The 14,841-nt window shown below is 40.1% G+C and overlaps 1 protein-coding gene across 2 annotated transcripts; it reads right to left on the reverse strand.

Moving 5' to 3' along the window:
- Nucleotides 1–5,371: 5,371 nt before the first annotated feature.
- LOC149947284 (uncharacterized) lies at nucleotides 5,372–14,841 on the reverse strand. 2 transcript variants are annotated; one of them, XM_090173051.1, is made up of 12 exons: nucleotides 14,405–14,841; nucleotides 14,239–14,333; nucleotides 14,071–14,146; nucleotides 13,935–14,005; nucleotides 13,723–13,881; nucleotides 13,555–13,669; nucleotides 13,394–13,495; nucleotides 13,183–13,280; nucleotides 8,074–8,158; nucleotides 5,738–5,821; nucleotides 5,588–5,668; nucleotides 5,372–5,532 (listed from the first exon to the last, which is right to left on the reverse strand). In XM_090173051.1, exons 1-12 carry the CDS (start codon nucleotides 14,564–14,566, stop codon nucleotides 5,392–5,394), a joined length of 1,269 nt encoding a protein of 422 aa, XP_090029177.1. In that variant the 5' UTR covers nucleotides 14,567–14,841; the 3' UTR covers nucleotides 5,372–5,391. The 2 variants fall into 2 exon arrangements, with proteins under 2 accessions (XP_090029177.1, XP_090029176.1); XM_090173050.1 differs by having other exon boundaries at nucleotides 5,738–5,824.

Genomic DNA, 14,841 nt, shown 5'->3' on the forward strand with positions numbered 1-14,841 from the left:
CGACGGACAGCAATCTTTTCTCTCGAGTCTCTTTCCGAAGCTCCCCTTTTCCCCCAACTCATTTGGCTTCCGACAGACAGCAATCTTTTCTCTCGAGTCTCTTTCCGAAGCTCCCCTTTTCCCCCAACTCCTTTGGCTTCCGACGGACAGCAATCTTTTCTCTCGAGTCTCTTTCCGAAGCTCCCCTTTTCCCAAAAACTCCTTTGGCTTCCGACGGACAGCAATCTTTTCTCTCGAGTCTCTTTCCGAAGCTCCCCTTTTCCCCCAACTCCTTTGGCTTCCGACGGACAGCAATCTTTTCTCTCGAGTCTCTTTCCGAAGCTCCCCCTTTCCCCCAACTCCTTTGGCTTCCGACGGACAGCAATCTTTTCTCTCGAGTCTCTTTCCGAAGCTCCCCCTTTCCCCCAACTCCTTTGGCTTCCGACGGACAGCAATCTTTTCTCTCGAGTCTCTTTCCGAAGCTCCCCTTTTCCCCCAACTCCTTTGGCTTCAGACGGACAGCAATCTTTTCTCTCGAGTCTCTTTCCGAAGCTCCCCCTTTCCCCCAACTCCTTTGGCTTCCGACGGACAGCAATCTTTTCTCTCGAGTCTCTTTCCGAAGCTCCCCTTTTCCCCCAACTCCTTTGGCTTCCGACGGACAGCAATCTTTTCTCTCGAGTCTCTTTCCGAAGCTCCCCTTTTCCCCCACCTCCTTTGGCTTCCAACGGACAGCAATCTTTTCTCTCGAGTCTCTTTCCGAAGCTCCCCTTTTCCCCCAACTCCTTTGGCTTCAGACGGACAGCAATCTTTTCTCTCGAGTCTCTTTCCGAAGCTCCCCCTTTCCCCCAACTACTTTGGCTTCCGATGGACAGCAATCTTTTCTCTCGAGTCTCTTTCCGAAGCTCCCCCTTTCCCCCAACTCCTTTGGCTTCCGACGGACAGCAATCTTTTCTCTCGAGTCTCTTTCCGAAGCTGCCCTTTTCCCCCAACTCCTTTGGCTTCCGACGGACAGCAATCTTTTCTCTCGAGTCTCTTTCCGAAGCTCCCCCTTTCCTCCCAACTCCTTTGGCTTCCAACGGACAGCAATCTTTTCTCTCGAGTCTCTTTCCGAAGCTCCCCCTTTCCCCAACTCCTTTGGCTTCCGACGGACAGCAATCTTTTCTCTCGAGTCTCTTTCCGAAGCTCCCCCTTTCCCCCAACTCCTTTGGCTTCCGACGGACAGCAATCTTTTCTCTCGAGTCACTTTCCTAAGCTCCCCTTTTCCCCCACTCCTTTGGCTTCCGACGGACAGCAATCTTTTCTCTCGAGTCTCTTTCCGAAGCTCCCCTTTTCCCCCAACTCCTTTGGCTTCCGACGGACAGCAATCTTTTCTCTCGAGTCTCTTTCCGAAGCTCCCCTTTTCCCCCAACTCCTTTGGCTTCCGACGGACAGCAATCTTTTCTCTCGAGTCTCTTTCCGAAGCTCCCCTTTTCCCCCAACTCCTTTGGCTTCCGACGGACAGCAATCTTTTCTCTCGAGTCTCTTTCCGAAGCTCCCCCTTTCCCCCAACTCCTTTGGCTTCCAACGGACAGCAATCTTTTCTCCGAGTCTCTTTCCGAAACTCCCCTTTTCCCCCAACTCCTTTGGCTTCAGACGGACAGCAATCTTTTCTCTCGAGTCTCTTTCCGAAGCTCCCCCTTTCCCCCAACTCCTTTGGCTTCCAACCGACAGCAATCTTTTCTCTCGAGTCTCTTTCCGAAGCTCTCCCTTTCCCCCAACTCCTTTGGCTTCCGACGGACAGCAATCTTTTCTCTCGAGTCTCTTTCCGAAGCTCCCCTTTTCCCCCAACTCCTTTGGCTTCCGACGGACAGCAATCTTTTCTCTCGAGTCTCTTTCCGAAGCTCCCCCTTTCCTCCCAACTCCTTTGGCTTCCGACGGACAGCAATCTTTTCTCTCGAGTCGCTTTCCGAAGTTCCCCCTTTCCTCCCAACTCCTTTGGCTTCCGACGGACAGCAATCTTTTATCTCGAGTCTCTTTCCGAAGCTCCCCCTTTCCTCCCAACTCCTTTGGCTTCCGACGGACAGCAATCTTTTATCTCGAGTCTCTTTCCGAAGTTCCCCCTTTCCTCCCAACTCCTTTGGCTTCCGACGGACAGCAATCTTTTATCTCGAGTCTCTTTCCGAAGCTCCCCCTTTCCCCCAACTCCTTTGGCTTCCGACGGACAGCAATCTTTTCTCTCGAGTCACTTTCCTAAGCTCCCCTTTTCCCCCACTCCTTTGGCTTCCGACGGACAGCTCCCCTTTTCCTTTCCCCCAATGCGTGACGGACAGCCAACTTTCCTGGCAAGTTTCCACAGTGAGAGCTACGCTCAATAAGCCAAATCCGCATTTCGGGGGGTTTAAGCCCAAACCTCCCCCTAAAATACGCCCTTGATGTTTCCAATTTGTAAATTTTCGCAATCGAGTAACGTTAGCGGTATAGGGATACTTCTCTCGTAAGAGATATATTACCTACTTCTATTGATACGAAACACTTTATACCTACCCACATGACAAAACGTTCGAAGGACGATAAGCCCAAAGAATATAAAGCCCCAGGAATGGAAGGTGTAGCTCCGTCTAGTGGAACTTTTGCGCCTCTCGTTTTTAAAGAGAGACCGGGTTGCGTTAACCGTTTCCGGTTACTCTGATTTGCTTTGCCGGAAGTTTCTAGCTCGGTCAAAACACGCGGCCAATAATATCAATCCTTCCATTCCTGGGGCTTTATATTCTTTGATAAGCCTTTGCGATTGTTTGCGTTTCCAACGTAAGCATTAGTTAGGTGGAATTTATAGCTCAGAGGTAAACACGTCTAACGGGAGCTAGCTGTTGTTTTTGGGACTGGAATTAAATTAGGCGGATTAATTTATCCTTGTCATTAATCTCTGCTCAGCTGATTTTCGAATTAGGACCACGATCCGGTCGAGATGGCAAAAAGCGTCCCTTGAAACGAGCCCCAAACCATTATTAAGGCTCTCGTTACTATAGTCCAGTCAAACTTTTGGCCAAACTTCGGAATAATTTCTACCAGGATGAATTTTTGCAGGCACCTTCATTTGCTCATAATATACGAAGTGTCAAAAGTCCCCATCATTTTGTTGCGAGCACAATTCTTTATGGCGGGAAAAAGGCGCACAAATATGGCCTTTGGATAATATCTCCGTTTGTATTGAATTTACGGCTATACACCCCCAATTACTAAAATTAGGAGGCAGCTTTTTCCTACAAAAACGGTTTTATGCAATATTTCGGTACGAGCCAACGTTTTGGCGTAATCGCACATAGAACGTTGTACCCGAAACGCGTTTTACAATTTGGCGCCTTGCTTGATTAATACTCCTTCGCAGTCGCCTGAATTTACGTCACGTTTGTATCCATGTAGCCGCGTTTAAAATGGATAACTCGACTAGCTATTGTTGTATCTGTGATAAAAAGCTAGAAAATGAAGCAACTGTGACAGTTTAGCGTTTGTGGATTGAATACTCTAGATAAAAGTTCCGTATTGAGATGAGAAAATCGAATTAATGCGCAATGTAATTTCAATTAACGTCCATATAGAGTGACGTAAAAAAACTAGATATTGCGCAAAAACTATGGAAAAATAGTGGCAAACAGACTACAGTATGTCGTAACAAATTCACCCGTCAAGGAAGGCGCCTAATTGTAAAACACTTTTCGGATACAACGTTCAAACTGCGAGTGCGCAAAAACGATGACTTTTACCGAAATATTCCATAGAAACTTTTTTGTAGGAAATAACTGCGCACAAATTTTAGTAATCGGGTGTATAGGCGTAAATACAATACAAACCGAGATATAAGACAAAAGCCATTTTTGTGCGCCTGCAAAAATTCATCCCGGTAGAAATTTTTCCGAAGTGAAACTCTAAACTTACTGAACTACTAGTGCTTTAAGTGAACGAAGATTGATTTATCACTAATGGTGCGTAGCACCTAATAGCAACGAACAGATCACCCCACACAAGGAGAACCAATTTTCTTGTGTACATTTTTCATTGGTTAGACACTTTAGCGCCTGCTGCCGTCGGAAGGGGAAAATTCGGAAATTGTCTTCCCCCTTTCCGTAAAACGTTCAGCGTAAAGGTTCGTCCAATGAAATTTGTACAAAACACTGCGTTAGCGTGTTTAAAGGCTAGCTGCGTTCTCCTTGTGTTTGTTCAGATAATATTATAGACGTTTAGCCCACGCTTAAGCGTACAAGAGTGTATACGTAGGTTTAAGGTGTAAAGTTTGTTTGCGGGCTTATCTTCAAAGAATTAAAGCTTGTTTTCCACTAGCACGCGTCATAATGTTATTTTCTTTACGCGCGTAATAACGTTTGAACGTTTCAAAGCTGAAAAACGCGTCGTTGCGCGCGCCAGTGGAAAACAAGCATTAGACGTGAGACGGTAAGATATTAACTTTATAATTATTTTCATCAAAAGTGCGCCAGTGCCCTATCTTCCGCTGGTTAAATGTTTACTCTACAGCTATTTTTTATAATGACCATGCATTTTTGCGGAATTTCTGGGTAAGTCATTAAGCATAAAAGTTGTTATTTGCTTTGTCTTCATTGCGAATTACGCGCGGCGAGGCGTAAAACCATAGCGTAAAAATTTGTTTTTAAGTGGTGTATTTTTATCGCTAGAGTATAGTATAACGTCAATTCTACGATACTCCACACATAGCTATCAGTAATAAGGAAAATTGTTACTTAGATACTATGGGGTAGATGTCGCTATACAACATTGGGGACTCTCTCACATTTATTTAATAACGGCGACATGGGTTAATTGGAATGTGCGACTAAGCATGGTCCAAGAATCTAACAGGACTCACTGTTCCCGATATTTTGACATGGTAGGCGTGGTCTAAATTGGAAGGTTTACCGGGGTACACCAGCCGGTTTGAAGTGCCTCAAATTCAACTCTCACTACGAGAGGCTTAGTCGGGGTTAGGAATATGATTTAAAAAAAACTTAGCTATATGCGGCTTACTATTTATTTTTACTTATCACAATGGTTAATTACCATTACTTAAACTTTTAAAGAACCAATTCCAAAAAAAGGTCTAAAACTTACTAAGCCTTCTCATATAACCGACAACAACGGCGCCTTTTTGTCAAAATTGAACTAAACTTCCCCGTGATTTTCCTATTCCCAGTATTAACGCCTGCTTTTCTAAGTCCGAACAGTGATTCTTGGTCCATGCACTGAATAGAATCGGGAAAGCCCCATAGTGTTGCGTAGCGCCATCCTTCAGCATAATCGGAGTAAAAACGGAACACTTATGAAAAATAATTATATACTTATGATAAGAGTAATTAAGAATTCCAAATGAAAAACATAAGAAACTAAATATTTTATCGCAAATTAAGATTACAAAGCGGGTAAATATTACAAAATTGGATGTGAAAAAACAGTGGCGTACGAATTTTTCAAATGAGTCAGGTAGTTTTGAAGGCTGCGGTTGGTGTTCAATGATATTTGCAATTGACGTTCGCAGCTTTTAAATTTGGTTCTGTAGTCTTCTTCCAACTTCAAAAGACACCATTTTTAAAAGTCTATTTCACGGCAATCAATTAAAATATACCTGAAGTTTTTCTTCGGTTATATTTGCGACTTCATCCGACTTTTTTTTGACGTTTTCTTCCAAAATGTGTATTCTTATTTTCTGTTTTAGTTTGCAGTTTACGGTTAGTAGGCGAACCTAAAAATGTTATATAGGCCTAGAATTTTTTACTTTAGCAACGAGTTCTTCGTGCAGAGCTTTCAAATCTTCGGAATACGAAAGATTTACATCTTCCCGCGTTGAATTCATTTCGTTCTGCTAAAGGAGTACGTAAAATTTTCATCAATTACGTTTACTTTAATAAATTTTTACATTATTTTTGGGGCAATAAGTTCAGGCAGCTGCTTTAGTTCCTATCCACCGAGGTCAAGTGTTCAAGAAACATATTTTACCAAGAAATAATTTATTGCGATTTCAATACATTCTACCTGAACTACATCTCTTACGAGAAAAGAATTCATCTTCCTGTACTGCTAATGCTATTCGCGGTAAACACGTATATTCGCAGGTTCCCGCTGATCTACTCTCCTAAGATATACAGGGTTTCCACTAAAAACGATCCAGAGCTAATAATCGAAAAGCTATTTTTCCCAGGAATTTGATATTCTCAGATCGTATAACACGTGCCGGGAATCTTTAGATGATACAAAACTCAATGACCTTGAATCATATCCTCAAGGTCATTCAAAATCTATCTCGCAAACTGTCGGTTGCAATTAGAAAGGTGTGCGTCATCGCATTTTATGTCAAAGTGGCTCAGCGCCGATGTAAATTGCTCAATAGTAAGCCAAGAATATAAATACAAATAACAACAAGTTGGCAAGCCAAAATATACCTCTCCTCGGAAAAGTTTCTAATTTTCAGTGAAGTGTACAATGTATCCGTGGTTCTGTGGTAGAATGCTCACCTGACGTGCAGGAGGGCTCGGGTTCGAATCCCGCCCGGTACTAACGCAAATTGAAAAATATTTATACTACACCCAGTGACAACCAAAACGGGCCCTTTTGGAAAAACCTTTTCCCTAATTCTAAGAACCTGCGTACGCAGCGATTACCCTTTGCCCCGAAAATGCGAACGCGTTCGCAGGCCTGACAGACGAACCCACAGACAGACAGACAGACAGACACGGTGGTTGTATAACCCCTCCTAGGGTACAAAGTCCCCTCGGAGAGGTAAAAATGATGATAAATAAAAATTTCTTTAAATTAAGTTCAAATTAGCCGGGAGTAGTGGCGTACTCCTGTAATCCCAAGCGTCTGGGAGGTAGAGTTTGTGGATGGCCGTGTGAGGACGACCACTAATCCCTCAACGGGTGGTTGTCATACTTCCGCCACGGGTGTCCCAACCCTATCCCTAAGTATCCCCCCGTTGGCGTGGCCGTAACACATATCTCGCACCTGATTAATCAAATGGACGAGCGGACTGAATTGTCCCACCCGTTACAATCGCTCATAACGAGCTTCTAAAAAAAAAATAAGTTCAAATTAGGTCGGTGGAAATCAATTACGGTCTAAAAAGTTATGGTGTACACGGTTTTCGAGATACATTTTGAATGACTTTGAAGACATGGTTGAAGGTCAACTGAATTTTAATAGCCTAAGATATCGTACCAGAGTTATTTTTTTCTGAAAATGTCGATGCCTTAGCACAAGTACTTTCTAAATTATTAACACCTAAGAATGATGTCTTTGACATTTTTATTATGACCTTCTTTTTTTTTATGTTTATTTTGTTGGCGTACTATTGGCCAATTTACATCGGTTCAGAGTCACTTGGACATAAAATGCGATGGCGCACACCTTGAAACCGAGTCTCTAAGCCCAACGGTTCTTGAGATAGATTTTGAATGATCTTGAAGACATGGTTCAAGGTCATTGAGTCTCGTATCGTCAATTGACTCCCTATGCGTGCTATGCGATCTGAAAATATCAAATTCCTAGGAAATATAGCTTATTCGATTATTTTTAGTAGACATCCTGTATATTATACGCCTCTGATTCAACCATTTCGAGTTTTAAGGGAAGGAGTAGAATCTGTAGCTTTGGCAAAAGGAAGTATTATCTTGACGTCATACCCCTTTCCCGCCTCTACTTGTCTTAGAGCCATGTCCACCATCTTATCTAAATTTATCGTTAATACATCCAATATTATTACAGATAAGTATAGACTTCAAAGTAGCTATTGCCATGGTAATTTTTACAGCAAACATAAAAATTGAAAACCCTAATCCTTATTAGCAGACAAGTTAAGCCACCTCTCGAAAACGTGAATGAGGAAACTTGTAAGCGTGTAGACGTAGCTTTATTATGTACAAACTACACTTCCACATGGTATAGATCTGACTAGTAAAAACGCATTCCATTTTCTATAATTTCACATAGTGTAATTAATTCCCCACTACGCTTATCTTTTGATACTGCAGTGAGAGCGAGTAAAACGAAAGTATAGATGAAGAGGATTAGACGTAATCTAGCCGAGTTCTTAGAAAGCTAAGACGTAAAACCAACCTTTTTCGTCTCCCGAAGTTTTTCTTTCGTTTTATTTAAATCCGACGTTAATTGAAAGACGGAATTATGGGCTTCCAGGAGTTGTCTAGAAAAATACATTGCAATTAATAATGAGAGCGATATCATATACCAAGTTCAAATATTTAATTTAAAGATTTCGTCATACGTATCTATATACAATGCGTTAAAGGGAATAGAACCCCCAACGCGTTCTTTATGGAAGACCCCATCAATTTCCTTTATTCCCTTCACAATCAGCGATTATCAGCGCCGCCGGTGTGAAAAGCCATGGGAGGCAGCGGACGATATTGGAACCCTTGGAGGGCGACAGAAATACCAGAGGTTATATTCCCTTTAAAAATGTATGTATTTATATTTAGGGGGGAGACAATGTTGGGACAATTTTTAGCGTTTCTCCCAATATACCTCGCGGTAAACTCCCGCTCTTAAAGGTTCCGATTCGATTGATGTACACGTTGGTGACATTTTGGTTCTCGTTCTCGCACGTGGATCATCTCAACGTAGTATAAATAAATTAAATCTCGCATGATCGATAGGAATGCGACGTTCTACTGGGACTGTAGCAACTCGAAGCGGGATTTCTCATCATTTGTAGGGTTTGAGAAATAAACCCGGGCAAATACAAACTTAGTAGTGAAACAGCGGTCCCAGACGTTCAAATGCCGTGTAAATATAGAAAGAGTATAAAATTAGGCCGCTAATTACCCGTAGTAGATTTTAGCTGACCAGGACGGACGTATGGAAATTACTAAAATAACCAAATATTCTGCGGAAATTTGTATTAGTATTTTTCCATTGTAAAATTTATTCATCAAATTAACCTATCTGAAGCATAGCGAGACTAGAGCTATGTTTTCCTGACTGCGGTCACGGCCAACTTTGATCACGCGCTGTTCGCGCTACTACGGCCAACACATTCGTCGAAATTCCGCGAGCAAGGATAATGTGTAGGAGTTCAGCGCCACGCTCGGTGGTTATATTGTCCCCAATGTAAAAACTATACTAAAAATAATAATCCGCTAGGGGCGCTGACGTCATACACATCTTTTGCTCATAGGTTAACACAGAAACGTCAACGAATGAGATGGCCGCTGTAGCGCGAGAGATGCGCGAGAAATCAAAGTTGGCCGTGCTGCGGTAAAGTGGTCGATTCCGTAAGTCAGTGGGTGAAAATTTCGATTAGCAGACCCCCTATCCCTACTAACGATATTCGTACGTTTTCGATGACGACAACTTTCTCAAAAAAAATTATATTTTCCGAAATCGATTATTCTAGCGATTAGTTTTTGAAAAAAAAAAGTTTTCGAGCAATAAAAAACATAAGCGAGTTTACAATATTAGGTTCCGATTTAAGAATTTATCACTATTTCCCTGAAGTAAGCCCTATTTCGCTTTTGAAGGGGTTTTAATTTTCAACAAGCCTTGACCACGAGCTCACAATAGAGATTTCTTACGTGGAGGTTACACAAACGCCAAGTTCTTTTGCGGTGTACGCGTGAAATACGTAAACAAAACAGGTCGATAAAGTTTTTACGTGTAAACGAGGTTTATAGGCCCTTTAATCCAAATCAAGATTGAAACCTTTGTTTAATTAAAAGTTAAATAAAGTTAAACAGCCGAAAGTTTTATCTTCTTAACTCTTAATTTGTATATGTTAAATGAAAATTATATTTTTTTTAAGATTTTGTTACCTGTATTATTTTTTTTTATAAGACAATAAAGTTAACTACTTTGAACATTAATTTGTACTCGTTTCTAGCACTGTTTATTTGTAAGAACTGAGAACTGAAACTAGTAATAATTATAGAGTTTCAGCAACTCGTAAAACAGCCGTAAACGCGAACGTCTCCGACTTTTCCCGCAGTTGGAACCAATGTTAGGGAAAGTCATAGACTTTTTGTTTTCGCCAGTTTTATGAGTTGCTAAAACGGTTTAGTAATAACAGGGCGGTTCAAATTGCGAAATACTTTCTCCATAACTCAAAATTCCCAATACAAAATGCATTTTGAAAATTGTTTTTCAAAATGCAAAATGTTTTTACAAATGCACAGTTAGTTTGTAATTATTAATAATTAATTAGTTATTATTGTTATTATTAACTAATAATAATTACGTAGAGATTTCAAAACCATCGCAGCTAGAGTGGGAAATAAAGCGGTGGCACTGTACGAATGTTCGTCTGCTTCTGAATAAGTGAGTCACTGAGTATCGCCATCTATGATTACTTGGGAGTAAATAGCAGACGAACTTTCTCTACAAGAGCTGCGATGATAGTAACAGAGTAAAAAAAATTAAAAAGCATTTTGAAAATGTTTTTCCACATATCAAACCCACAAAATGCAAAATGCAAAAAAATTTCCTAGAAACTCAAAATGCCAAATGTAAAAAGCAGAATACATTTTCAAAATGCATTTTGAACAACCCTGAGTAATAATTATTAACATGGGCATGGGGACTATACAAGGCTGCACAGAGAGGAGCTTCAGAAACTTATCCAACATAAATAAATTAAAAAAAAATGCATTGTTACATTGGCTACATTGTAGAAAATGTTGAAGGTACAGTAATAATATGCATTTTTATTTGGGATCTAAATTGGTTTATATGGAGTATAGATGGGCTGTCTTTACGAATTGGTCAATATTAGCTTAGTTTCTTTGTGATAAAGCAGGGAACACGATGAAGCGTATAAACTAATTTACAAAGGCGAAATAGTAAGCTTGAAGTCGAGTTTTGTTTCTTTTGGTTGTTGTTTCGTTCAATCGCGCATTTCGTCGTCGTGCACCAAAAAATAAACTAGCTTGCAACGTAACGAATTTTGAAGTTAACCCCAAAAGGTGGTCATTAATTGTTAAAAACATTTTTCAGCCTCCCTAAAAAAATGTTTTGGGCCCCTCCAAATTTCGAGGTAGGCTATAGCCGAGCCGGCTTTCCCCTGGCGCTGCCATGGTTACGTTAAAAAAGGTAACGCGTGTTATCAGTCGATTTTTCGATTTAGTTCAAACTCCCTTTGACCAAGAGCAGGAATCCATACCCCTACTTGGAATGCTTATCCTGCCGTATCGCGTATGGTAAGATCACTCTGACGGCTTTGGCCCCGCCTTCGAGAGAAAAAAATCCCCTTTGTGCGCGCTCCCCTCTCACGTTGTTGTTTGATAAGTTAACCTAGTGACGTCAAAAAAACCGTCAGCCACTTCGAGACGAAAATCTGTCGCGATAAGCATTCCAAGTAGAGGATTCCTGCCAAGAGACATAGAAGAAAAAGAGTCTGCCTCGAGAGCAAGCCGATCATACTGTCCAAATTAAAAAAAACAATTCTTGAATAGTACCCGACACTAGCGACCCTAGTAGGAATTATGGTGAACTCACGAATAACGCATTTTCAAAGTGCTACGCCCGTCAATTGAAGTATTTAGTGTTCTACTAAGAACCTAATTAGGCTACTGAAAAATACGAATTTACGGTTCTCGCAATACCGTCAACTGTGGCGTTTATGAAACTTTTGGCTTAAAACAGCATTTTTTCATGTTTCAGACCTACCCAAAATGCCGATTGATTTCGATAGGAATTTAGGAAATAAATTTAGAACTATCCAACACCGCCGTGTGCTTTTAGACTTCTATGTAAAAAAAAATCAATCAGCCGATCTCAAAATTTTAGTCGTCATTTTAGGGTATAAAAGCGAGTAAATACAGTGTGAAACCTCATAATATTCGCGATCGAAAACTATCGTTACGCCCCCTTTGGTTCGTTATTGAAACCTAGATAGGTAGCAGCTAAAGCAGACGTTAATAGTATTTCTTCTTCGTTATTCGTAAATTTAACTTTATAAATAATGGTCGGCCAAATGAGCAGCCCATTTGACCGACTGCTCATTTGACCGACTGCTCGTTTGACCGACTGCTCGTTTGACCGACTGCTCATTTGACCGACTGCTCATTAGACCGACTGCTCATTTGAACGACTGCTCTTTTGAACGACTGCTCATTTCACCGACTCTTATACTATAGCCTGTCCTTCTCTATGTCTTTAGTGATAGGTTGACTTATAGAACGGGCAATGTATTCTAAGTATTGGCGCCTGACGGCGCCGCGCACTCACTTCGCTCGAGCGCTGGGGGGCCGGACCGGCGCCCCCCCAGCCCCGTTCTTTATAACCAGCTGGGCCTTCTAAAACGTGACCTAGAGGACAGTACCTAGCCAAACACACCTAGTATCTTCCAAATGCCAAATGAGCAATCGGCCAAATGAGCAGTCGGCCAAACGAGCAGTCGGCCAAACGAGCAGTCGGCCAAACGAGCAGTCGGCCAAACGAGCAGTCGGCCAAACGAGCAGTCGGTCAAATGCACTGTCCATTTGGCCAACTTCTCAGTCGGCCAAATGGACAGTCGGACAAATGTTCAGTCGGCAAATGGACAGTCGGCGTAACGTGTATTTTGTGGTCGGCCAAACGAAACTCTCCCGATCTTAGGCGCTACCTTGGAGAAGCTAGCACCGTTACGCCATCTAGACTCGTTTCGGTCGCGAATAGAGGTAGTGACGCATAAATAGTAATTTTTAAATCGGTAGTTCCCATTTTTAAAACGACATAAAACGGCAAAATTATCTACTTAAATAGACCCTGGCTAATAATTTGAACTATATAATTTCGTTCGTGAAAGTTAAAAAAAACTGTTTGGAGTAAATATGTTTTGCTGCCAAAGTGGTATGGAAAAATATCCCGTGTTGGCAGCACATAGTTTGGCAACGTCAGGGATCCCCAAAGACTATATATACGCTTCGCTTACTAGACAGGCGTCGCCATACAAAAAACCTGTTAACACTTTCGAAACACGGGAGAAGCCTTTGACCAGCCGTTAGAAGCACCACTAGTAGCACCCTGAAGCGCGGGGAAAATTTTGACCAGCCATTGAACACGCCAGTCTATTTATATATAGTTTTTGGTCGGGGAGAACGCTATGGGTCGATTCAATCACAATGTCAGACAAAAGCGTTAGTGATTTCTACTATAGACCGATGGTTGCAAGGGATTAAACTACATTCCAAAGTTTTGAAGGACATAGTAAAAGTGTTGTGACTATTTCCTTACTTTTCCATTGTTTTAAGCGCATTTTGAAAAAAAACGTTTTGTTTTTCCATGGTATCAAATGTAGCTTGAAGTTTCGTCGCTTCATTAGATTTTATTTCCTATTTTAACAAAATATATTTTGGTATTTAAAAAGATGTAATTTCTTTAAAAATAGCAAGAATTAGCGAATGTAACGCCATCTGGAATCTGAATCTGAACGCAAAAACATAACCTTTTTCTCTCCACCTTTCGTCGATTTTCTGATTTTATCTTTTAAATGTTTGATTTCCACTTCGTATTTAGCAATTTGGGTTTTCATATTGAGTTCCGCCGTCTTAATATACATTTCATTATATTATTTAAATCAATATTATATTTAATTTCAAGAATTACCTTTAACTTTTCATTTTCTTCTTGCAGTTTTAGGAGTGCATTTGAATCGCCTTGATTAAAATCAGAATATTTAGTTTCCTTGAGGGCTTGATTATTTTCAATTTCATATAATTTTCTAAAATAAATCGGTAAGCACTCTTTTAATTTATCATTGTATTGGTAATTTACTGGAGTATGTTTTCCAATTTATGCGTAACTTCTCCTTTTTCTTTATCAGACTCTTGAAGCTTAAATTTAAAGTGATCTCTATCTTTCATCAGTAATATCAAAGCGTGTTCTTTCTCCTCCAAAATTTCCTTCATCTTTTTTACTTCTAATTCTGAAAAGCTTTTACAATACCTTAAATATTTGAACTGTAAATTATATTTAAATTCACATACTGGGCAACTTTGAGAAGTAATTTAACTTTTTTCTTGTATCCTTTAAGCTTGTTTTTTGTTGATTCCTTTCTCTTTTTAAAACAAAATGGTATTTGAAATATAATTTATCAGGTACAATGTCCTTTATTCACATTACTTTTTCTGTTTCTTTATTGTTTGTATGTAAAATATCACTCTTTTGCTTTGTGCCATTTTCTTCACTGGAATCCTTACTTCATTTCATGGGAGATTAATTTTAAAAATGTATTTATAAATATTTTTTTTAATAAAATTTAAAAAACAAATTAAGTTTTTATTATTATACCCCACTTTTCCTAAAACCAAATCTAAAGATTTTATAAAATTATCCAGTTCAGTTACTTTTCTTTGAATATCTTGTAAAGTTTCGTTTTCACAAACCTACAGATAGAAAAGATACCCCGTAAAGTCGACTTACTATCATGGCATTTGCGTTCTGCGGGCAGCCTTACTTTATTTTTAATACTTCGAGGTTTTGTTTCTATTTTTAAATTCGTCAAGGACCCGCTGGTTTTAGCTGGAGGGGGGATCCAAGGACGAATTTTATAGATTTTATTTCTCTTAGTTTTTGGAGCGGTTTTGTTCCTTGTTTCGTTAGATCCTTTGTTTGACATTTTTGGAAATTTATCAATTTTATTAAATATTCATGCCTTACAAAATGAGTGATTCGATGATTGTTTAGTTTTTCACGTGCATACCAAAATAGTTATAATGAATCTTATATATGATTAAAGTCAAAACTGTTTTGACTTATATGAAATCCGATACGACTTAAAGTTAGACTAAATTTAAATTTTCAAATTCAATTTCAGCAGACGATAGTTTATAAATTCCACCAATCGAAATTGTTACACTTCAACCAATCATCTTCTTCCACCGTGCTAGGCTA

The sequence above is a fragment of the Leiobunum rupestre genome, chromosome 4 (genome assembly GCF_980474605.1).
Source record: "Leiobunum rupestre chromosome 4, qqLeiRupe1.1.hap1, whole genome shotgun sequence".
Taxonomy (NCBI): Eukaryota; Metazoa; Arthropoda; class Arachnida; order Opiliones; family Sclerosomatidae; genus Leiobunum; species Leiobunum rupestre.

Bases quoted from the DNA above. Each gene is read 5' to 3' on its own strand.
- LOC149947284 (XM_090173050.1), bottom strand. From the start codon at position 14,566: ATGTCAAACAAAGGATCTAACGAAACAAGGAACAAAACCGCTCCAAAA. The intron at 13,670-13,722 runs GTAAATTACCAA...GATTTATTTTAG, and splicing joins AAATTGGAAAACATACTCCA to AAAATTATATGAAATTGAAA. The intron at 13,281-13,393 runs GTTATGTTTTTG...TTGTTAAAATAG, and splicing joins CGAAAGGTGGAGAGAAAAAG to GAAATAAAATCTAATGAAGC.